The sequence below is a fragment of the Leptosomus discolor genome, chromosome 4 (genome assembly GCF_034619465.1).
Source record: "Leptosomus discolor isolate bLepDis1 chromosome 4, bLepDis1.hap2, whole genome shotgun sequence".
Taxonomy (NCBI): domain Eukaryota; kingdom Metazoa; phylum Chordata; class Aves; order Leptosomiformes; family Leptosomidae; genus Leptosomus; species Leptosomus discolor.
Genome location: NC_141394.1, coordinates 46,397,414 through 46,419,650, shown reverse-complemented (window position 1 = coordinate 46,419,650; position 22,237 = coordinate 46,397,414). Strand labels below are relative to the sequence as shown.

Below are 22,237 nucleotides of genomic sequence, written 5' to 3'. Positions count from 1 at the left end.
TGATTTAGGTAGTTATGCCTCGTTTAGTACTGTGATGAGCTTGTGCAGCAAAGATGAGCAGTTTGCAAAGACAAAGGGATGAGAATGTTGTTGTGGGAAGGCAGTGGGACGTGCCTTAGCTGGGAGGGGGAGGAATAGGAAGGACGCATAAGTGACCTTCTGCCCATTTGGTGTGTGAGGTATCTCATGGAGTAACTGAGAAAAGTCTGTCTTCTGCTGACACAAACGCTGCTCCCCAGGAAATGGGAGTGGGGCTGGAGAAGGTGTGGATGGGTCTGGGGACAGCGAGGTGAGCTTTATCCCAGAGGCAACCTAGAGGGGATGGTAAAGCCATAAAGGAGCAGGGTGTTGACTGAAGAGCTGTGGGAAGGGGTTTGCCTACAAATTGGGCATCTATTTTACCCTGCAGCAATCTCCTCTGCTTGAGAAATTTCTGCCTAAGGATTCCTGAAGTGGAGAGATGGAAATGGGAATGAAGGCTTAAGCAGACAGACCAGTCTTATTGCACTCCTCCAGTTTAAGATCTAAAGGATATTAGACCTGTCTTTAAAGCACATAATGGTGCACTGATTTTATGACTCATCTTTCAGAGCTGGTGTTTTCAGTACTGTTAGCAATTCTGCAGTTTAGAAGTCAACCTGGGAATCGCTGAGACATGGAGCCCTGTGGCGTACATGCTTGATGAGATGCGATGCTGCATTCAATGTGTGACAGCTCACGTAATTGAGGATGCTGCCTTGCAGATTTGACTTTGAATTGCAAATACCATCACGATTCTTCTGTTTCGGGAGGCTTGTCTGTGTGTCTTAAAAGCTGCTCTGCCACTTCAGGTTTGAGTGTGGGTGTGAGACGAGGGTAGATGTTCAAATGTGAATTCAGATTGCAGACCATGGGGGCAAACTGGAATTACTGGTACCAGTGGTGGGTTATATCACAAGAGGAAGCCTCTGCATGTGTGTGTGTTCTCTGCCAAGCCCTCCCCTCTGCTTTCATGACACCAAATCATGTGTTCTTGCTTTGGAAAAACCAAGGGGGTTTAGATCTGCTTTTTCATGAAAGTAAGAAGAGAAACAGTGTGAGGAGGAGAGGAGGGAAGTGGCGTTTGGGAGGCTTCAGGCATGATGGGGCTGAGTGTTGTGCCATTGCTGTACAGGCTGGGCAGTACTTCTTCGAAACATAATTTCTTTTCTGGTTTTCTTGGGATGCCTGGCAATCGCAGCTAGACACAGGGAGACATTTTTCTGATGTCCTGTGTTTAACGGCAGAGGAATTTATTGCAAGTGCATTTCAAAATCGAAGAGTCTAAGGACCCTCTGTCTTGAGTGTTTTAGTGGAAGTGGGGACAGCTCAAGGTAGCTGCTTGATTGATGTATACAGAGAATTTTGTGTGGACCTCTGACTGCAGCCTGCTTACAGCTGGCCGGAATTCACTGATCTAGGTGGCACAAGCCAGTTGTGGCCTGATGCCTCTGCCTCAGGTAGGCCTGTTCGACATTGATGTGGGCACACTCAGCAGAAGAATTGAGCCCTTGCTGGGCATGGATGCTGCCATTCCATATTGCCTTTGAGAACAGACCCTACCTGCCAGACTGGTATCAAAAGGTGCTTCTGGTGCTATTGGGTGTCTAAGCTGTGGCCGTACTATGCTGAGGAGATGGCATGTCCATGGCTGCGGAATCTGCCCTCCTGGGGCTAGTTATGTGTGGAATGGAGCCAGGAGGAAACTTGAGTTCCTTTGAGCGAGCTGTTGGGGAAGTGCTTCTCAGAGCTGGGCACATCTCAGCACCTGCCTTTCCCCTCTCCCTGTGCTGACCTGCGTCTTGCCCTGGACTACATGCTGCAAGGCTGCCAGCAGTGGGGAGCTGCCAACTTGGCACTTGAACAGCATTGCTGCCGCAACTCATTTAGTAGAGGAATACCATGTGGTGCGAGAGCCCTGCGCTGCTACTGACTCAGTACAGAGCTGGTATTGCCTCCATTAGGGAAGAGCTGACAGCTGGGACCTGGGATCTGCATGCTCAGCAGAGTATAGTGTGGCCCAGAGCCCTGACAGGACACAGCAGCAGCCCCACAACTGCTGTGGCAAGCGTGCCCAGGAAGAGGGGCATTAGGGAATCCTCTTGAGTAGTTTTACCTGCTTCTAAATATTGTTCTGGCAGCTAGGAGAGGCACTCTGAAACTGGCCAGCTGTCACAGAACAGCAGGATCTCTCCAGCTCCTAGGTAGCTCCAGCTCAGAAATTGCAGTACTGGACAGCTGCAATTGGCATGGTTGCTCAGGGACAGAACAGGAGGTAACAGTACAGGTTCAGAAAAGGTCAAGCACACTTGTCTGGCTGGTTTGAGATCCTCCCTAGAATTTCTTAAAGGAGAAATACTGAAGTGATGCAAAAATCATGTCTGTGGCAGGGCTTTCAAACCAGCTTCTTTCTAGTTCGTACCAAACAAGGTGGTCTTGGCAGGGTCCTTGTAGCATCGTTCTGCTTGCACTGAAAGACAGCTGCTTTGTGGGTGTGGATGGCTGTAGTATGCAGATGTGGATAAGGTGGCTTGTATCTGTAGCTTTCTCTGTCTGTCTACCAATTTCCTGCTGATGGTACAGGTCGGCTTCTTTGCTCTCGTGGAGATTGAAGGTAAGCTTCTGGATCCCATCTGCCCCCAAAGCCTAAATAAAACACCTCCTCCTAAAACCTCTGTCTCATTAGGCTCCATCTAGTTGCTATGAATCCCTAAGGAGCTCTCAAGTCTGTGTGCAGTGATTCAAAGCAGAGACAGGAAAGATGGCAGATGTTACGTTTGTGTGGAGCAGCATGTCTCCAAGCTGTAATCACCAGGACATTCACCATGGTTACAGAGATGAGACCTGCTTGGGTTGCAGGACCAGTAAGCCCTCTTACAGTGCTCACTTGCATTGGTCATGGCTGTTTACTTGGTGAGGGGAAGGGGAAGGGCATGCTAAAAGCAAAAACTGCCTTGCTGATGCCTAAATGTTTTTGTTATTTTCCTTTATTCACAGGAGAACTGCTGAGTCAACCAAGACCAGAGGGACTGACGGAAATCATCTGTCCCAAGAACGGCAGCGAGCGAGTTAATGTTGCCTTGGTTTACCCCCCCACTCCTACTGTGATCAGCCCTTGTTCCAAGTGAGACCTGAAAGCAGACCCCCATTCCCCTGTCAGTGGACACCAGAAAGCCTATGTAAAACATGCCCTCACTAAGCATTTTTTGTAGAGGGTAGCAGCCCCACTGCCTGGGGGCTGTTCTAATTATTTGTGGATATAGACAGTCCGCTCAAAGGATAAGAAGAGCAGTAAAATGGCTTGAGGTGTTCCCCGAGCTGTGTTGTGGCAGATGCAAGACACACATGGCAGGCAGGACAGATCAGGAGATAATACAATCATGGGCAGGTTTGGGTAGGATGGGACCTCAGGAGGTTTCTGTCCACTCCCTGCTCCCAAGTAGGGCCACCCTCACAGCCAGGTTGGGTTGCTTGGGACCTTGTGTAGGCGAGGGTTGATGACTGCCGAGGATGGAGGTGCCACTACCTCTCTGGACTCGAGAGTTACACTATTCTCCTAGGGCAGAACTTTTTTCCTTCTGTCCCGTCTGAGTCTCCCTTGTTACAGCTTGGCTTTCATTGCCACGAAGATGCATTGCTGGCTTGTGTTCAGTGTGTTCTCCACCAGATCCCAAGCCAGCTGGACCCCAGGATATGGTGGTGCATTCGTTTGTTCTGTTCTAGGTGTAGGGCTATGCGCTTGTCCTTGTTGAATTTGACGGCACTGTTGTTTGCCCAGCTCTTCAACTTGGTGAGGTCCCTCCAGACAGAAGCCCTCAATAGCCTGTATGTCCTTCACTCCACAGAGTGGGGATGCGCTTGGAAAACAGAGCTGAGTTGTGGTGGGAACAAATGTGGAACAACACACAAAAACAGGCAGTGCCTTGGCTTTTTGATGCATAGGTTTTCTTGCAGAACAGAAATGCAGCCATGATCTGCTCTCCTTGGAGTGGTGCAAAAAAAAAAAATAATGAAATTTTGCAGGGTGCTTAGAGGAGTGAGCCAAGTGTCTTGCTGGTGGCTGCTACTGTGCTGCCTCTGAATGCCTGTTACTTCCACTTCAGCATCTGAAGTTAGCTTTGGAAGCTGTTACTTCTCTTCACTACCCTCCCACCCCAAAATACACTCGTCTTGCTTGAGGATACCTTCGGTGATGGGTGGCCGTTGAGCTGTGTGTGAAGGTGAAGTGCCCGCCTAGGGCAGGAAACAAGGTAGCTGCCCTGATACTGAGCCACAGGTCGCCACTGTGTATTCATTTGGTCCTCCTGTGTGTGTACTTGGCACAGTGCGTTTCTAACCTGAGGTTGCAATTCTTGTTGTACTGTGCTGTCAAGCTATGCCTGTGCACCTGTCCTCCTGTCCTCCAGCCTGCCTTCCACAATGTCTTAACAACTGTTTCCCAGTTTCACAGTCACTCTGCTGGGAGGAAACTTGTGTTCTCAAAAAGGCCTGTGTTACTTTTAGAGACCTCACTCTCCCTATTTAGAAGCCTAGAGAAAATTGTGTCTTAGGTTATTCATCACAAGCACTATGACCCCTGCTGCTTGTGCTACATTACTTTTTCTTTATCCTTTCCTCTTCCAGATAAGTCGTCAGTGCTGGTGCCAAAGGTTTTCCACCGGGCGGAACGTGGCTGATGCTCTGCAGTGCTCCCGTCTCTCCAGTTGTGGAGTTGCATGCTGACAGGGATCGATGGGACTTTGGACTCTGAAATGCTGTGGGGTGGGGGAAGCTCCCAGGTGGGGGCCTCGTGGCTGGAGTGGATGCAGTCACCTGGAGGCTGGGGATAACAACAAGGCATGAACGATGCAACGATTGCTGCAGATGGCAGGACCACTGGCCAGAGGGAAAGCACTGGGGATAGGATTCTGTGGACCCATTGATCGCTTGTTGAAAACCCATTTGGATCTCATGATGAATGTAAAAATGTTCTTGGTACCATTTAATTCAGACCTGATTGGAGGAAAGTCTCTTGAAATGAGCTGTAGCGGGATTCCCTGGATTTGTTCCTGGACAAGTGAGTTTTGTGGCAGTTGGCCAAGGCTTTGTCGGGAAGGGGGTTGATGCTGTGAAGCCTTTAAAATTGCTCCACTGCAAAACAGTTGGCTGTGTCCCACACAGCAGGCTTGGGTGGTGGCTGGCAGAGTTGGAGGAGAAGCAGTCTGGGAAATGTTTCCTGCCTTGTGTGTTCACATATGCTGTGCCGTGAAGCGATAAGGATGTATTGTCATCACACAGGGATGGAAGAAGGGCAGTCAATGTGTCCCCAGCACCTGACATTTCTTCCTTATCGCTAATCCCCAACAGCTCATGGTCTGCCATGTCTGGATGCTCTGGAGTTGCCATTGCAGTAGTCTCCATGGATTGTGGCCGCTAAAGCAGTAGAAATCTAGATCTGGGTCCTCCTCCTAGCGAAGCCACCCAGGCGTCATTGTGCAGAGATCTAGTAAAGCAGTGTGTGGCCGTGTTGTACAAACTGGCCCTGATTGTCCTTTGGCTGACCCTGCCAGCCATTCTCCATGGGCCAGATATGGGAAAAAGCAGGCTGAGCACTGGCACCACAGTGCTGTTTTCTCTCCTGACTAGGTGGTTTTGAGGACTTCCAAGATGTTGCTGTCAGTTTGTGCCCTACAGCTGAGCCCTGATAACTGGGCTGTATGTGTCCTGCTCCATGCAAATACTTGATTTAGTGTAAATCAAATAGAAGGCAGGCATTTCCAGAGCCAAGATCCCTTCATCGTATGCTGGTGGAGGTCTGAGAGATGCGGGACTTCAAATGCTTATGTTAATGTACAGCTCTTAACCCTTCAGGCTGGGATGGGTGACAGGCAGTCCCCACCAGGATGTGGGCTGGCCAGGCCTACAACCAGTGCAAGACAGTGACATGCATCCGGCTGGGACCTGCTGCTGCTGCACGGGTGATGATCCCCTGGCTTCTGGTCCTTCAGACACCAGCCTTGTGCGCAGGGCTGCAAATATCTCTGTTGGCAGGAACTGAACACTGGGAAATGCAGGGCAGAATCCACTCTAGTGGGAAGATTGCAGAGGCCAGGTGGAAGAAATCAACCCATTGTGCCTCACTTTGGGGGGGGAAGGCCGCCAAATAGTGGGCAGCTCAGTCGGCCCCATGGTATCTTTCCAGCTGGGGAGAGAGCTTGGGCTCAGATTTCGTGTGTTGATCTGCCACCTCTGGCAACGAGCATTTGAACCTTTCTTACGTCAGTGAGAAGCATTAATTGACTGTGTTTCTGTATCGCTGTAGATAAATTGGGGACTAGAAGTTGCCTATGGCAGCTGGAGGGAGTGGAAGGGAAGTGAGATCTTTGGTGTCAGGAATAGTGTTAAGAAACTCCCTTGTCCTGAGTCTGGCTGCCCATGAGACATGAAGGGCCCCGGTATAGTAAAAAATTATGTTAGAGCATTCCCTACTGTCACCTCCCGTGCTGGGCGGCCTTCTCCTCTGCTGCTACTCACCTCTGTCTTTCCGTTCTCCATAGGAAGAAACTAGCGATTTGTTGCTGTGACGTTGCGTGGAAAACACATTGTAAAGAAACCACAAACTGGAATCCTTTTCCAGCCGGAGGCCTGTTTCCCAGTGCACTCATCTGGTCTGGGATGCGTGAGCATTGAAGGAATGAGAGGACAGAGCAGACGTCTTGCAGCCTGCTCCTCAGGACCACAGCCCTCCTGCCGGGGCACGCCACTTCAGCCAGAACCCAGCATTACCTGGCCTTTGCAGGCACTCAGTCTGCCGCGTGCACTGAAGCTGTAATGCCGGGAGCGTGGCAGTATGGAGATCAGTCTAGTTGGGTCTATTTGATATGAAATGGTGATCACTCATCCGCCCACTGTTAAGTAACTGGTGTAACTGTCTTTTCATCTGTATTTTTTTAATATGCAAAAGCCATTTAATTTTCTATGCAGTTCAAAAACGTCTCCCCTTTGGAACTACCAGGTGGGAGATCTGTGCAGGAGAACCAAGCCAAGTGGCTGGTAGTCCTTTTGATTTTGCTGTCGCTCTCTTTTAAGGATGCATCCTGGAATCCTCTGGACACAGTGTCCCTTTGCCGAGCTCCTGCCTCTTAGACCCCACTTAACGTCCCTGAGCCCCAGGGATGAGGGCCCTGTATTTTTGAAGGATCTGTTGTTTTTCATGAGTCAAGCCACAAGAAAAGAGCACTTGAAGGCAGTGCCCTAAAAGCAGAGATACCCAAGTTCAGAGCATGTATTGTATTCCTGTTCTTGTCCCTGCTTGGAGAGTTACTCAACTGTTAGAAACGACTAAGGCCTCTGCAGAGCACCCTGCAGCCTTTACTGAAGGTGTGTGATGAAGAGGGCAGAAAGGACTGGGGTGTCAATTGTCACAGCATGGAGCTGACAGTGAATTTAACCCCTTTGGAACAGAATGAGAATCCCCTGGTACTAGATGTCTACTTCACTCAAGAGGTCTGTGTTGGTTTTGCTTATTTGTTTGCAGGGCCCTTGCTTGTTGACCAGTTGATTTCCTACTGAAACTGGTGTAGACAGGTTTGGAAGCAGAGCTGGCAAGTTGCTTTGCACTGCAGGACTTTCAGCAGCTGGAACATGTCCTGGAGTACCTTGAGTTATGCTCTGAAGCAAAACCTGGGATTCAAACCTGCATCCGTCCAAGTGAAACTCCCAGGATAGCAGCTTTGCCTTCTGCTGGGTCTGTAACGTGAGAAATTGCACATCCCTAAGCAGCACACAAATCTGTTGTTGAGTGAGAGGGAGCCCAAAGGGCGATGGTGCATGTCTAGCTCATCTTAGGGCTTGCAGGGGTACTTGGAGGCCTTTGGAGACTGCAGAGGGTCCAGGGTGATGGGACACCTCTGCTTTTACTGTGCTAAAGGCAAAAAGCTCAGAGAAGTAAGATTGTTTGCAACCTGCCACAAGGCCACGATACGTTTGACTAGTCTCCTTCTGTGGCAATGCTGTTCTTTCTGCATTGTCTCTGCTCTGGGCCTGGGGGATTCAGCTTTCAAGTTAAACAAAAACAGAGACCGGATTGGGATTTAACCTGCCTTGTGGCCTCTCAAATCAGATGGAAGAGTCGGGGGGTTGCGCAGGCATTGGTCATCTCCCTTGCAGCATTCCCCATGCTACAGTTCCACAGCGGCTGTGAAGAGTCAATAGTGTATTTGGGTGCTGCTTTCCCAGGAACCCAAGATGCGCTTAGCTGTGCTGTAGCACCAGAGCTTACGTGGGGTCCCTCTTCTCTTCTCCTTTGTACCTCTGAGGTAGTTAAATTTTGTCAGAGCAGTAGGGGCTCCTCACTGTGAGGAGACAGATGGGGGGGGGAGGTAAAGGGAACTGCAAATGGTATTTAGGAGCTCACTAAGTGAGGTGAAAATGCACCGGCTCACTCCTGCAGAGCCAGAGCTCAGCTCCACCCGTGCCCTTCGGATGGGATCTTGGGCTGGCATCCTTGGAACGGCAGTGCGGGGAGGTGGAGATGCTGCACTGCAGTAAGCACAAGAAGAGGCAGGCAAGCGAGCCTCAGTGTAGCACTCATCATGCGCTTCATGGCTCAGTTCATGGACTTAACTGCAGGCATCCATATAACCTACATCACTGGGCAGGACTCTGCGCACACACACACATGCATGCCCAGATGTACACGTACTGCACACACACTTGCCCACACATCCTCGCCAAAACTGAAAATAAAAGTGATCTCAATCTCAAGGAGAGGCCTGGCTGTTTGGTTTGTTTTCCTTCTAGTGCCTCCTTGGGCCCTGCCTCTGCAAGGGTCTGCACCTAATTATAGATCTGGGGTTTTCTGAATCTAGGAGACAGAGCTTTTAGGAGAACTGTTAGCAAATGACTCGTAAAATCATCAAGAGATGTGGCATTGAGTGAATCTGAACACGGAGCCCCTTGGTTGGATTAAGATCTGTGAACCATTGCCCACTCCAGCAAGGCAGGTGATTTCTGGGGAACAGTTATTTTCCTACTGTGTTTAGGGTGTTTTGTGGGTTCATGAGGCCAGCTCAGTGGTTCTCATTGGTACCATGTTGTTTGCTTTCTTGTAAAGCTTGGTTCCCTGCGACCCCTGCTCAAGTGCCATGTTCAGAGGCGAGAGTGGTAAAACAGATGGCCCTCTGCTTGCTGACAGCCATGTGTGACCCCACTTCCATCACCACTCATCTAGAGGAGAAGACCTCCATGGCAACCCCACCAAACACGGAGGTGCTGCACAGCGGGTCTAGGGGAGGGGATGGCAGTGTCTGCAACAAGGTGCTGGAGTAAGACAGGAGGCAAGGCTGAGGGTGGGTGGCTGGGCGCCAGCCACAACAGGACAGATGAGAAGATACTAGGCTGTTTAGGGGCTGGCAGATGTGGAAGTGTCGGGGTGGTTGCATCAGTCGGGTGGGTGCCACGTATGCATCGGCCTCCACTGCTGAGGGACAGAAGGGAAATCTCTGAGCACGTGCCTGGACTGTGCTCCAGGTCTGTGAGAAGCACTAGCAGAAAATTAACTGACCCATGATGGACAGAGAGGCCTCCTCCCTTTGCCTTTACTTCCTGGCCGAGAAGACCCAGAGGGCTCATGCATGCCTTGTGCCATCCACTCCACCCTGCTTGCTGACTGCGGGTTAGGGGACACAGGGCATGTGAGGCAATTTTCCCTGGGCAGGGAGGGGATGGGGGCTAGCTGAATCACTCAAGTGGCTGGGACCTGGCCACCTACACCCCGTGGGTGTCCCAGATCCACGTTTAGGATGCCCTGCGCAAAGTTGATCTTGGGAGGAGAGGGATGTGGAAGCGTAAGGTGTCTGTCCAGTGTGTTTCTCCCATAACACAGCCAGAGTTTCCAGAAAGCTGCTGTGACCCCAGACCCAAGAGGCTACTCAGCAACAGCTCAGGAGGAGTACAGCAGGCTCACGAAGGCAAAGGCGTGACGCCGAGGCCTGGTGGGACCCAGGGCGACCTTCGAGCCCGCCGGGACAGGCAGGGGGTGAGGCAGGCCCGGCACGCGTGGCACATGCCCACGCCAATTTTTTATCCCAGAGGGGGAGGTGGGAGCCGTGGCCGAGTAGCTGCTCCCGTACCACAAAGCGCGGCGGCCCGGCGAAGCGGGAGGCGGGAGGCGGGAGGCAGCAGGCGGCGGCGACGAGGCCGCCCCACAGCCCAGGGGCGGGACCGGCGCTCTCCCCGCCCCCCGACGGGCCGCCGTCCCCGCCGCCGCCGCCGCCATGGAGGAGCAGAAGGCGAACTGCCGGCAGGGTGCCCCCAGCGAGGCGCTAGCGCCGCCCGCCCCCGCCGCCTGCCCGCCGGTGAGTGCGCTGGGGCGGCGGGAGGCGCCAGGCGGGCCCGCGGGGGCTGGGCGGGAGGCGCGGGCCGCGCCGGGCATGCGCCAGCGCCCCCGGCCCGCCGCTGCCCCCCGCGCATGTGCAAAGGCCGCCCCGCGGCGGCCCCCACTGAGGCCTGGGGTGGGCCCGGCCCTCCGTGGTTCCCGGGGTGAGGGCGGCGCGGCCTGCCCGGGCGGGCCGAGTGCCGCGTTACCGAGGGGCCGCCTTCGGTGCCACGGGCACTGCCTTCGGCGCCTGGGCGGCGGCGGCGGCCGGCCGCGCCGTGTGCTCGCTTCACAGAGGCTGCGCGAGTAACCGTTTGGAGACGAAGTGCCTTCAGTTTTTCCTCTTAATTTATTGTTTTGTGTTTTACACGTACTGGGCATCTGTCCGTGTGTCGCAGTACCGGTTCTGGTTAATTAAGGTGTCGAGAGAAACCTCTTGCTGTTTGTCAAGGTTTTGCCAGCTCATCCCAGAGAACTAACTTTTTCTGTTGAAAGTGGGACGCTCGTTCAGGTTGTGTCTCTTGGAGCCGCTCTTCGGCATGACTTCAGACCCGTGCGTTAGTATCCCTTTGGTCTGCCTGTTGATTTTTACAAAAATGGTGTTTTCAGAGCAGGCCTCAGTATGGATTCACATCTGTAAGCCAGTTAACACAGCCTGGTCGTGAGTGAAACAGTGTGGTGCTTTACTGATATTTTGATGCCAAAAAGATGTGTAAATTTTAATGCTCTAGCTTCTTGTTGTGACCTGAAATGACCTTCGGCTTTCTCTTCCCTCTAGGGTAGGCAGCATTGTAGGATCAGTGATCAAGAAACCAATGGAAAAAACTCAACCACCAGTTCGAATGACTTCAGTGATCCAGTTTACAAAGAAATTGCTATAACCAATGGCTATATCAACAGAATGACCAGAGATGAGCTCAGAAGTAAACTTGCAGAGTTCAAGCTTGAAACCAGGTTAGGCTGATTTGTCAACCCTTTGATTTATCTTTGAGAGCAGTAGAGCTATAAGGGGTGATTATCTTAAAGTTTAAAAACACACCACAAAGTAAAAAGCAAACATGCCCCAAATATCAGTTGTTTTGTGTGCAATCGTGATGCAGCTTTTGTTGTAGTATTAGTGCGTGTGGTACTGCTTAGCACGTTACCAGAAACGTGAGCTGTCTCAATTGGTAACACAAAGAAATGAAAGGATATGTAACTGTAGGGTGCTTCTCCACGTGTTTTTGGTTGGGGAGAAAGAACTGCAAAGGTTCTTGGGTGGTGTTGCAGTCCTTCAGCATATAGAAACTCAGTTCAGAACATACATGTTTTTATTTACTGTATCCAGTACAAATCTGATACTGGCTAGAACTTCTCTGGTGATAGGGCTTGGAATTTAATCAGTGCAGAGGACAGGTACCTTTAGATGAAGAGTTTGCTAATCTGAATAGATGAGCTAATGTGAAGAGGTGAATGTATTATAAACTGGATTTGAGCTCACTGAGGATGAGGAAAGGGCTAGGAATATAGAGAGTGGTTCCTGCTCTGTGCAAAGTGACCTGCGAGACCGTTTGGTATCACTGTGGCCAAATTCAAGATGTTGAGAAGAAGGCTAACTGGGAAAAACAAAGGTAATGGTTCTATTGGCGGCAGTAATTAGGAAGTGGTGGTGGTAGTGGCGAGCTGGCAAAGTGAGAAGCTACTACTCTGGAGGAAGAGGGAATATGAAAGGTGAGATGGAGTCTGAAAGAAGTCTAGCTTTCTAGAGAAGATGACTGTAGGGGAGAGGATGTTCAGAGGGAAAAAAAAGGAACAGAGACTCATTTAAAGAGAATAAAAGAAAAAAAAATGCTGTGGGTGAGAAGTGCAGCTTGCCACCTCCACCCCGTCTGTCTGCAGATGTTCTGGCTGCGTAGGTGTTTTCAATTCCTCCTTTGGTTAAATGAACTTAGCTCCTCGGAAGGAAAAATTTTTATCATTACCTGATAAAATTTTTGGTAAAACAGGTTAGATTTGTAGGGCTAATCAGCAGTTACTCTGAATTAAAAAGCAGAATTCAAATAATAAATTATGTGTTTGTGGTTTCCTCCTAGGTTATTAATTTTCTATTTGTGTTTTTTATTCAGTTGTAAATGCAGAAAGCTTTAAACTTTTCTTTTAGCTAAGCTAGACTGCTTTTGTCAATATATTCAGTTAAGTTGGTCAGAGTATGTCTTAGGTGTAAACAAATAGTGCATCACCTCTAATGTAGTGAATTGAGCAGATTGCCACACACTGTCCTTTCCCTTGGGGTTATTTTGATAGCAGATAATATCTTTCAATTTATTTTGTAGGTTTGATGAAGAAAAAAGGTAGTTTTCCCCTTCCTCAGCTCCCCTACTGTCTCAACTTTGGATGAACTGGTCATTGAATTAACCTAGGTTAATAAACCAGAGTGAAAAAGAGTAACCGGTGTTTGCAGAACAAGCTGATGATCTCAAATGCAGGTTTAGTAGTCTGATTCCAGTTTTTCCTTGTGAATCAGTGGGCTGCTTTTCTGATAATACCACTTGCTACCAGTAGCTATTACAGCTTCTGTGATTTCATTTGCCATGTGTAATTTTAAAAATAACTTCCTTGGAAGAGTAAATTATCCTTGTTTATTCAGCTCAGGTTTGATACGTGGTAGTTCTGGCACTTGCACATTACAATGTTTGTATTAAAAAGACACAGTAAGGAACTCTTGCCACTGTGAATTCATGTGTTAGCCACAAACCTCCTGAAAAGCAGGATCTTGTCCAGGAAGTTTTTCTGACAACTGAAATCTGTATTTTAATGGAGTTACTCAGGCTCAATTTTAAATTTAAATTGAAATTAATTTAAAATGTGGGCATTTTAGCTGGATCTGCATTATCTGTGCCACTGATTCAGGAATACCTCAGGTGGCAGTTGCTCCAGGCAGAGGCCCCAGGGAAATATGGATGAAGCAGTACTGCTTCCAGGGCCAGAGGTCATCCAGGAACTATCTTTAAAGACTTGGGCTTTGCAAAGACTTCAGTTACTGAGTCTTGCTGAACTGCGGGTGACTGCAGAATGTCTCTGCACTGTGCTTCCCAGTCTGTGCCCGCATACTGGTGTTATCTCGATGTGTTAGTTGTCTGGGGGTATCACAACCTCTGCCTTAGCCCAGATAATGAAGTGTTAACTGTGTGATAAAGCTGAATTTAGACTTCAGAAGTGCTGGTGTTCAAAATGAGGTTAATAAATGATGAACTTTCAGATCTTAAATATAGCTTCAGTTCTACAATGGCGAAATAATTAATTAAGTGGGAGTGTGATCTTTGTCACTTATCTCTTTAGAGGAGTGAAAGACGTGCTGAAAAAGAGACTGAAAAACTATTACAAGAAACAGAAGCTGATGCAGAAGGAATACATTAATGGAGACAGCTACTATGACTACATCTGTGTTGTTGACTTTGAAGCAACATGTGAAGAAGGAAACCCACCTGAATTCATACATGAAATAATTGAGTTTCCTGTTGTCTTACTGAACACCCATACCCTGGAAATAGTAAGTGACCTAATTACTGTGTCGGTATGCTGTTCTTTGATGCAACTTCTTTGCTTCAGAAAGTCTAGTTTAGTTTTTAGGTAGATGTTGAGCTTCATTAAAAATAGCATTTTGTTTTTCCGTAAAGACCTACCCTCTGTGCCTCTTACCTACAAACAAAACTTAGTGTTCTTAAAGCACCTGGAATAGGTCATGCTCCTGCTGTCGACTCCCTCTACTGATGAGGGACTTTCAGTTCCCTGCCTGCTGCCCCTCGCCTCCCCCCGCCCTTCTTTCCCTACTTTAAGATCCACAAAGCTCTTTCTAGGACTCAAGGGATTCCTCATAAACAAGAATTAGCAAGTTTTGTGGTCCTGTGTGAGGCAGTCTAGAAGAGACAAATGCAGAGGTCTAGAAAGTGGGTTTGAGTGAACGCTGCTTCTTGGCAGCCTAGACTATTTCTACGATGTACCTGACAGATTGATGGCTGTGTAACCTGATTTTAAACATACTTAGTAGGCATTTGGCAGCCTCAAGTGCTCTGTTCAGAAAGTACAGCTTTCTTTTAGGAAAAACTATGTGCTGTCTAACTGAAACTGAGTGACTCAGTGAAATGGAGGAATGCAGCACAGCTCTGACTAATAGTTCCTTCCTTTATCAAGAACTTCTAAGAGGAGGAGGATTTCCAGTAATCACTGTGATGCTGCATTAGAATATAGCTGCTTGTATGACTAACTGTGGAGAGAGGATTGTGCAGATTACGGAGATTGTTTTATTACCTTTACAGTAGTAGGAAACAGTGTGGTTTCTTCCCTCTATCCAAAAGGGTTTGTATAGCAGCAGGGATTTGGGGCTTTCTTTTTTTCCATGAAACTTGCATGTAGTCTTCACTCTTGTCCTGCTCAGTTTCCCAGAGTGAGGTCATTGTGTTTATCTCTGACTGGCTGGCATCCAGAGGTGGATGACTTACATGCAGCCTCTGAGGTGTGCGGCCTGTTGCCCTCACTGAATTACAGGTGAGCCTTTAGGGATACCACCTAAAAACACCAGGCTTTGCTCATGCCTCTCGCTTAGTTTTTCCTTACTCGTGCTCTCCTTTTCCCAAATCTTCCCCTTCATTGCAGTCTGTCCTTCTATCCTCTTACATCCACATCCTTGCTCTTTGGTGCCTACTGGCTGAGAGGAAGGATGTTGGAAAGCCAGCCATCCAGCCATCCATCCCATTGGGAATCTCACGGTGGCCAGTCAGGACGCTTATATTGGTTGGGGAGGTACACGCTCTTCTTTGCCTCCAGTAGGGCAAATAGCTGCTATTGCCTTTCAGCTGTGGGCAGGTTACAAAGTGCTGCTGCTGAGTGTTTGGTTCTCCTATTACAGGAGGATACCTTTCAGCAATACGTGAAGCCAGAGATCAATCCCAAGCTTTCAAACTTCTGCATCAGTCTGACAGGAATCACCCAGGTAATTTGCACTTTGTTTCTTCAGGGAGAAAATATGAAAAAAAGGGCAGGTGGTGTTAATGTTTTCAGACTGGTAATCTTTCGTGGTAATTCTTCTGTAAGGCATATTCTCTTAATCCTTGTTTTTTCACCCTCTTCCAATTATCACAGAATTGATTTCACTAAGTTGGTCATTTAGGTGTTTGTAAGGTGCTGTAGGGAAAAGCATCCACTTTGTAAACCATGTGTAGAAACTTAATCTCTAGCAGGGGAAAGCACCTTCTGAATTGCATCAGTTCCTCTTCTAAGACTTTTATTCTAAAGGGATTAGAGTTTTACGATGGCTATGGCTTGTGATCGAGTGACTTGAGCAGCAGCCTGGGAAACAAGCTCTAAGGTTTTAATAGAAGTTCAACAGCTGGATAACCTTGTTACCTTTATGGATGCTATTTGGAGGTTGGCTCTTTTAGTGGTGCTTTTGTGGTGCTTTCTTTTTCAGTTTAGAAAAATCTGTCCAACTGTCTGGTTATTTTAATGTGTAATCTGTTTCTAAAGATTTTTGTGAAGCCAATTTAGCGAGTGAGTTAGTGAGTGCCTATATAGCAATATAATTCTTAAATTTCATGCTGGGTTTTTTTCTGAAAAAATGTTCCTCTCTGTCTTTTTGTTTCTGGTAGGACATTGTTGATAAAGCTGATACATTTCCTCAAGTTCTGCAGAATGTCATAGAGTGGATGAGACAGCGAGAACTGGGAACAAAGTATAGCTATTCCATGTTGACAGATGGGTATGTCCTTATGTAACCTTCAGCACAATCTAAAACCACAAAACAGTGTTTAATCTTTGTGAGAATATAGGTGGATCATGACACTGCCATTTTGCCATTTTATTATCATTTTTAGCTTTCGGGAAAATCAAAAATCTGAACACTTCAATTTGAAATGAAGCTTAAATCCATTAGATGGCACTGTTTCTTTCCTAGCTTTCTCTATGCAACTAAATGACGTCGAGTAGACTTTTAAATCTTTTTTGTTATTGTAATTCTCTGTTTATGCTTAGTTTTCGTATAGCACAGAACACCTAAAAATAACGTTGTGCAATTTCAGTTCTAAGCAGCAACCATGTTCTCCTGAATCCGAGGTTTCAGAGATGTGGTGGTTGTGTTGTATCCTTTGTATGTCAGTGTTACTGTTAATACCTCCTGCATGTTTCACCAGAAAGCAGTAACGGATTATGCTGTTTATCGAACAAGGACCAATGGCTAGCACAGGAAGCTCTCTGCTTTGGCTTAGAGGACTGTGGCTCTGGTGGGTCCCACCCCTGACAAGCTTTGTGCGTGAGGGATTGACTAGTCCTTGAACTGCCACCTGAACTTGTTCCCTTACAAGGTCTGCATGGAAAATCAAGTCCCCTAATGACTGTGAAGTTAACAGATTTTGAGATCTAGATACACCTGTGATGCAACATTGTTCTTGAGAACTTAGCTTTGTTATGTGATGAAAGATACTGTTTGAGCCTTACTTTATATAGCACTGGCCAGGGAATTTTTCTGTAGGTGATGCTTGCCTTTTAGCTGTGAAACATTACTGTTCTGTTAACTTGTCTGCTTTCCTCCCTCTCTTGGATTGAGGGTTTTCAGTAGGACAGGGAATTTTTAACATTAGCCGTGTTGAGGTGAATGAAAGCATTTTCATGTTGCTATGCCTATTGTTTGTCTGGAGTAAGTAGTCTGCTGTGCTGGATTAAAAAGGCAGTGCTGTGCCACTCTTATAATGACTGTGTTGAACCAAAGGGAGATGAACCCAAAACAAAATTGCAGTTCATGAAAAAAAGAGAGTGGGGGATCTTAGTATACTGACTTCCTAACACTTGCATCAAGTTAAATATTCTAGCCTATACTATGAGTGGTTTGAAAAACAGTATATCATAGGAGATGATAGGACAGCGGGTTATGGTTTCAAACTAAAAGAAGGTAGATTTAGACTAGATAAAAGGAAGAAATCTTTTTACAGTGAGGGTGATGAAACACCAGAACAGGCTGCCCAGAGAGGTGGTCGAATCCCCATCCCTGGAAACATTCAAGGTCAGGTTGGACGGGGCTCTGAGCTACCTGATCCAGCTAAAGATGTCCCTGCTCACTGCAGGGTGTTGGACTAGGTGAGCTTTAAAGGTCCCTTCCAACCCAAACTGTTCGATGATTCTATGAATGGATACATAACAAAACCTTTTTTAATTAATCCAACTTAGCAAATGGGAAATTTTTTTGGCCATGAGACTCTTTTTCTCCAAATTCATGAAGATTTGGACAATGTCTATAAATCACAAGTCTTCTCTGGTGAAGAACCCATATTGTTGAAATGTGGTTTTGTCCAGTGTAAATGGTGAAGCCATTTAAATGCTGTCACCTGAGGCTTCAGGTGTATGGTTTAGATCCATGTACACCTTAAAAATAAAAAATTAAAATAATGTCATTCCAACTTTAATTAATTTAAGAAACTGTGGTAAATACTACTATTTGACTAATTGTTTACCTATGATTAAGTTTCTATCTTTGGAAGCAACAGTGAATTCAAAAGAGAAAATGCTAAAGCAAAACTGGTGCAAGTCTGTTTATGTTATTGGGCCCAGAATGTGTCTGGAATTCCTCTCCAGAGGAATCCCCTCAGTGAAATTCCTCAAGGAAAATAGGTGCAGTGAAGTCTCTCTGTCATATAGGTGAGATTGTGTAGACAGCTGTAAGAGGGGGAAAAAAAGAATACTTACCTTGAAGCTTACAAACTTGTTGGGGTGGTTCCCTTCAGGAAGGCTGCTAGAAGTGCATAGGGTTATAATTTCATCTTCCTTCCATAAAGGTCTGGTTCTCCTAAAACTAAGTGCAGTCTGGTTTCAATAACCTACGTTAAGTAGAGGGATGCGTGCATACCCAAGTAATCAGGAAAATTTAAGGTGTCACTTGCTTCCCCAAAGGCTTTGTAAGCGTCTAGTTTATTGGCAGTTTTTGGAGTAGATGTAGTAGGTGGAGAAGCTGGCGTGCTATTTTTTTGTTTCAACCATTCCAAACCTGAAACTATCCTAATGAAAATCTTGCTTATGTCATTATTTGTTTTCCCCATGATTAACAAATTGTTATTAAAAAAAATTCTTTACCGTGACTATAGCCAAAGAGCTTCTCCTAAACTGTTTTGCTTCTACTGATCACAAAAAAAAGACAGCTTTTTGCACTACAGCTGTGCAATACGTAGAACACAGGGCATCTGAATTAGGTATTACTAATGTTTTTGTCTTTTCTTGTTTGACTTTTTAAGATCTTGGGATATGAGTAAATTTTTGAACACCCAGTGCCGTATTAGCCGTATCAAATACCCTTCTTTTGCCAAAAAGTGGATCAATATTCGCAAATCATATGGGAACTTCTATAAGGTTTGTACAAATTGTTGTTTCTCTTGTGGGAAAATGTGGTTTAAAAGTCTAGAATGTCCTGTTGTGCTTGTCATCTTTGCCTGTGTAGTATAAAATTATAGTACTTAAACTAGTTGCTTGGGGCTCGATTACCAAATGCGCTTCATGCCCAGATCTCACTTTACTAATTGAAGATCACATAATCTACTGCATTTTGATTTTAATCTTGTTTTTAAGAATCAGGAGATGCTCCATGAAGGATTGTCTTAAAATGTCATACTGGTGCTCTTAGATCAAGTGTGTCTTCAAGTAGTTCAGCTGAAAAGACTCTGTATTGATTTTTTTTCAGTCATTTTTTTTCCTGTTTTCATGTAATACACTACAAAACTAATTTGCACCACTACCCTCACATATCTCCGCTTCTGACAGTGTAATGGGGACAGAGAAAGATTAGGACATATCTACAGGGGAATCAAATTCTTAAGAGAAAAATAGTACCAGCTTCAGTGCTAGACCTTATTGCTACTTTCTTTCACTGTCAGATTACCATAAAATGGGTTATTGGAGATTGAATTCCTGGTCAGTCTACATTAAACCATTTGTTTGAATGTGATTTCAGCCTAGCTGATGATCTTCTCTTGAAGGGCTCTTTCATGCTACATGTAACCTCTAGGAAAAAAAGAGGTTATTTAATAAGAGAAGAGCTTTGTGCTGGGGAAATATTACAGGGTTACTCCATTTCTCCCTCTATTATTGTGCCTTCTCTGCATGACCATTTCTGTTGGAAACATGCCAGAACACAGAGCAGTCTCACTGGTCCTGTCAGCTTTGACCTAGACGTACCTTCTTTTTCTTTCTCAGTTGAGCAGTGAGTGCCTTTTCATCAAAGGCAATGAAGACTAATTTCGAAGGAATCCATTTATTTTTACTTTTTGTGATTTTTTTTTTTTTTTTGTTAATAAGTGCGAACAGTTATAGCATTTATAGTTGTTCAGTGCTTCTGTTTAGATATTCTGTGCTGCTATTGAATCTGTTGTTAAGAATTAGTAATAGAATTAATGACAAGGAATGTATTGTAACTTTCCTGTGGAATATTCCACAACCTGCAGTATGTCTCCCCTGCCCAGTTTGTGGGTGTTGTTATTATCGGACTTGCGTACTGCCAGGTTTTGGCACCTGTGGTGTCACCATTCTGCCTAGCTATTAAATCCAGTAGTATGGTGCAACATCCTGGAACTTATCATGTCCCATGTTCCCCAACCACCACCACCACCAAGACAGCAAACTACCGTTTTCCTTTAAAGTCACCTTTTGTTGTTTCTTTGACCATTCCAAAGAAGAAATGTATATTTAGTAGTTAATCAAGATAGGACTTGGGGCTTTTGCTGGTGTAGCACTCTGCATGGGTAAGTTAAGCTTCCTTGACTGTTCATGCTGTTGGTCATCCATGTAAACATGGGCTGCTATAGGTGTTGCTGATCTGCTCCTGTGGTGTTTTGAGGCATTCAGAAGCTTGGTGTCAGTGAGAATCAGGAGCCTGCTGCTTCTTTAATCACTTGGCATTTAAAAGGAAAACCAAAATCTGATTCCCTCTGCAATGCCACTTTGGGTGGCAATTACTTTTTTAGAAGGCCTGTTAAACCTAGCTAGGCCATGGCTTCCACCATTGCCAGCACTGGCACATCTCGTGCTGGTAATGGCGAGAGGCTCTTGACATTATCCTGAGTCTAGACAAGCTCCCGTTGACTAAATCTCCTCTGTAAAATTAAGAGTGTCTGTCTCACCAAGGTGCTTTGAAGTTAAATTGTAAGTGAACTGACAAAAGGCAACATGAAAGTAGTATGTGACTTAAGTAGACTTAAAATCTGTATGTTTCTACTGCGCTGTGTTAGATTAAAAAGACGTGGTACAGAACCTAACTCTTAAATGTGGTTCACTTTCTCCATCAGGTTCCTAGGAACCAGACCAAGCTGACAATCATGCTTGAAAAGCTGGGCATGAATTATGATGGGAGACCTCACAGTGGACTTGATGACTCTAAAAACATTGCAAGGATAGCTATAAGGATGCTGCAGGATGGCTGTGAACTGCGGGTGAATGAGAGAATGCATGCTGGACAGCTTATGACTGTCTCTTCTTCAGCCCCCTTAGAGGGAGCCTCTGCTCCACAGATGCCCCGCTACAGAAACTAGCAGCTCAGGGGTTCTGCCTTAGGAACTGCTCTCAGATACCCGCTAACAATTGTTCAGAGCTTATTAAATGGCCACCTCTCCCAACCTGTCTGCAATGCAGAATCTGAAAGCACCTTAACTAACCGTCTCTGAAATAAAGAGGAGTGTGGAAGCTCTTTGCTCTTTGAAGCCTGTGTAACAGCATTTTTTTTTATACTCAAGATTTTTCTTGTGTTTTGGAACTTTTCTAGCAGTAAGGTTGATATGCAGAATCCAGGCAAAGTGTTAAGCTTTTAAGAACATGTAATTTAAACACATGCAAAGATCGATTGGGCCTGTGCCTTGCTGTTACACCCCAGCCTGTGGGTCGTATTTATTCGCTATGCTGTACTCTAATGATATCTAGCATCTGGTTATTCATTGCACACAAATAAGATGTTGCTGGAAGAGCTGAAATAGCAAGTGGTTGGGCTGGCCTTTCCTGATAAGGCACTTTTCTAAGGGTTCCTGCTGGTCTTTTTTTTTTTTTTTTTTTTTTACAGAGTCAAGGAGAAATGGGAGCATGTTCATCAGTTCTAAAGCAGTGGAGAGCACTGTGTTGTTTGGTTTTGTTTTTTTTTTTTTTCTTTAAGGGATACGTTTGTTGGCTTCCATGTCAAATAGAAGAGCTGTGTATTGAATAAAAATTCCATTAATGCAGTACGATAGTCATTTTGTTTTAACCTTATTTAAAAAGAGAAGGTTCTTCAGATTTTTACTTTGAGGATCGTATCTCCTATTCCTGCTGCACTCATAGCTGCATTTCATTTAATGTTGCTTTTAGACACCGTCAGCCATTTGGACTTAAAAATGAGTGAAGAATAAGTTCACAACATGACAGATCATCAAAATTTTGTGCTCTGTGGTTATTACCCGAAAACAAGAAGCTTCTAGTTTATAGTTAAAGACATGCTCAACTATTTTTGATACCTTCTTGTACCTCTGCCACCATGAAGCTATGCCTTTATCCCAAAATCTAACATTGGAAAATTAATATAGTTTTATTAGCTTTGCATTAGGACAGCTTGTTCTGAAAAGCAGAATGATGTATTTTGATTGCTCTTAGTAAGAAAAAAGATAGTTTGGTATACCTGTATCTACCACTTGCAGTCAGGAAACAAAATTCATAATAAAGCTTTGTTGAGAACACTCGCTGCTTGGCTAATCAAATTCCTCCCGGCTCCCCTTGCTCTTCTGATTGTTAAATCAGATTGATGGAAATGTGAAAACTTGATTTTACATTCAGGTATGAGAGACTATTGGTCAATTCTCAGTTGCATTATAGGTAGGAAGGAGGCAGTTTTCT

General features: G+C 46.0%; 2 protein-coding genes across 2 annotated transcripts in view; both read left to right on the top strand.

Moving 5' to 3' along the window:
* The window catches only part of MFHAS1 (multifunctional ROCO family signaling regulator 1), a 29,623-nt gene extending 26,477 nt beyond the window's left edge, over window positions 1-3,146 (top strand). Inside the window, exon 2 of the mRNA XM_086464569.1 lies at window positions 3,016-3,146. Within this exon, the coding sequence (XP_086320695.1) occupies window positions 3,016-3,146 (131 nt within the window). The remainder of the gene's footprint in view (window positions 1-3,015) is intronic.
* Window positions 3,147-10,274: 7,128 nt separating this feature from the next.
* On the top strand, window positions 10,275-21,081 carry ERI1 (exoribonuclease 1). Its single transcript, XM_086464152.1, has 7 exons — window positions 10,275-10,355; window positions 11,154-11,329; window positions 13,694-13,904; window positions 15,261-15,344; window positions 16,000-16,109; window positions 18,628-18,742; window positions 20,671-21,081. The coding sequence occupies exons 1-7, from the start codon at window positions 10,275-10,277 to the stop codon at window positions 20,911-20,913; spliced, it is 1,020 nt and encodes a 339-aa protein (XP_086320278.1). The 3' UTR covers window positions 20,914-21,081.
* Window positions 21,082-22,237: the final 1,156 nt, after the last annotated feature.

Coding starts and splice junctions, on each gene's coding strand:
- ERI1 (XM_086464152.1), top strand. CDS start 10,275: ATGGAGGAGCAGAAGGCGAACTGCCGGCAGGGTGCCCCCAGCGAGGCG. Junction 11,330..13,693: donor GAGTTCAAGCTTGAAACCAG/GTTAGGCTGATT, acceptor TTATCTCTTTAG/AGGAGTGAAAGACGTGCTGA. Junction 13,905..15,260: donor ACACCCATACCCTGGAAATA/GTAAGTGACCTA, acceptor CTCCTATTACAG/GAGGATACCTTTCAGCAATA.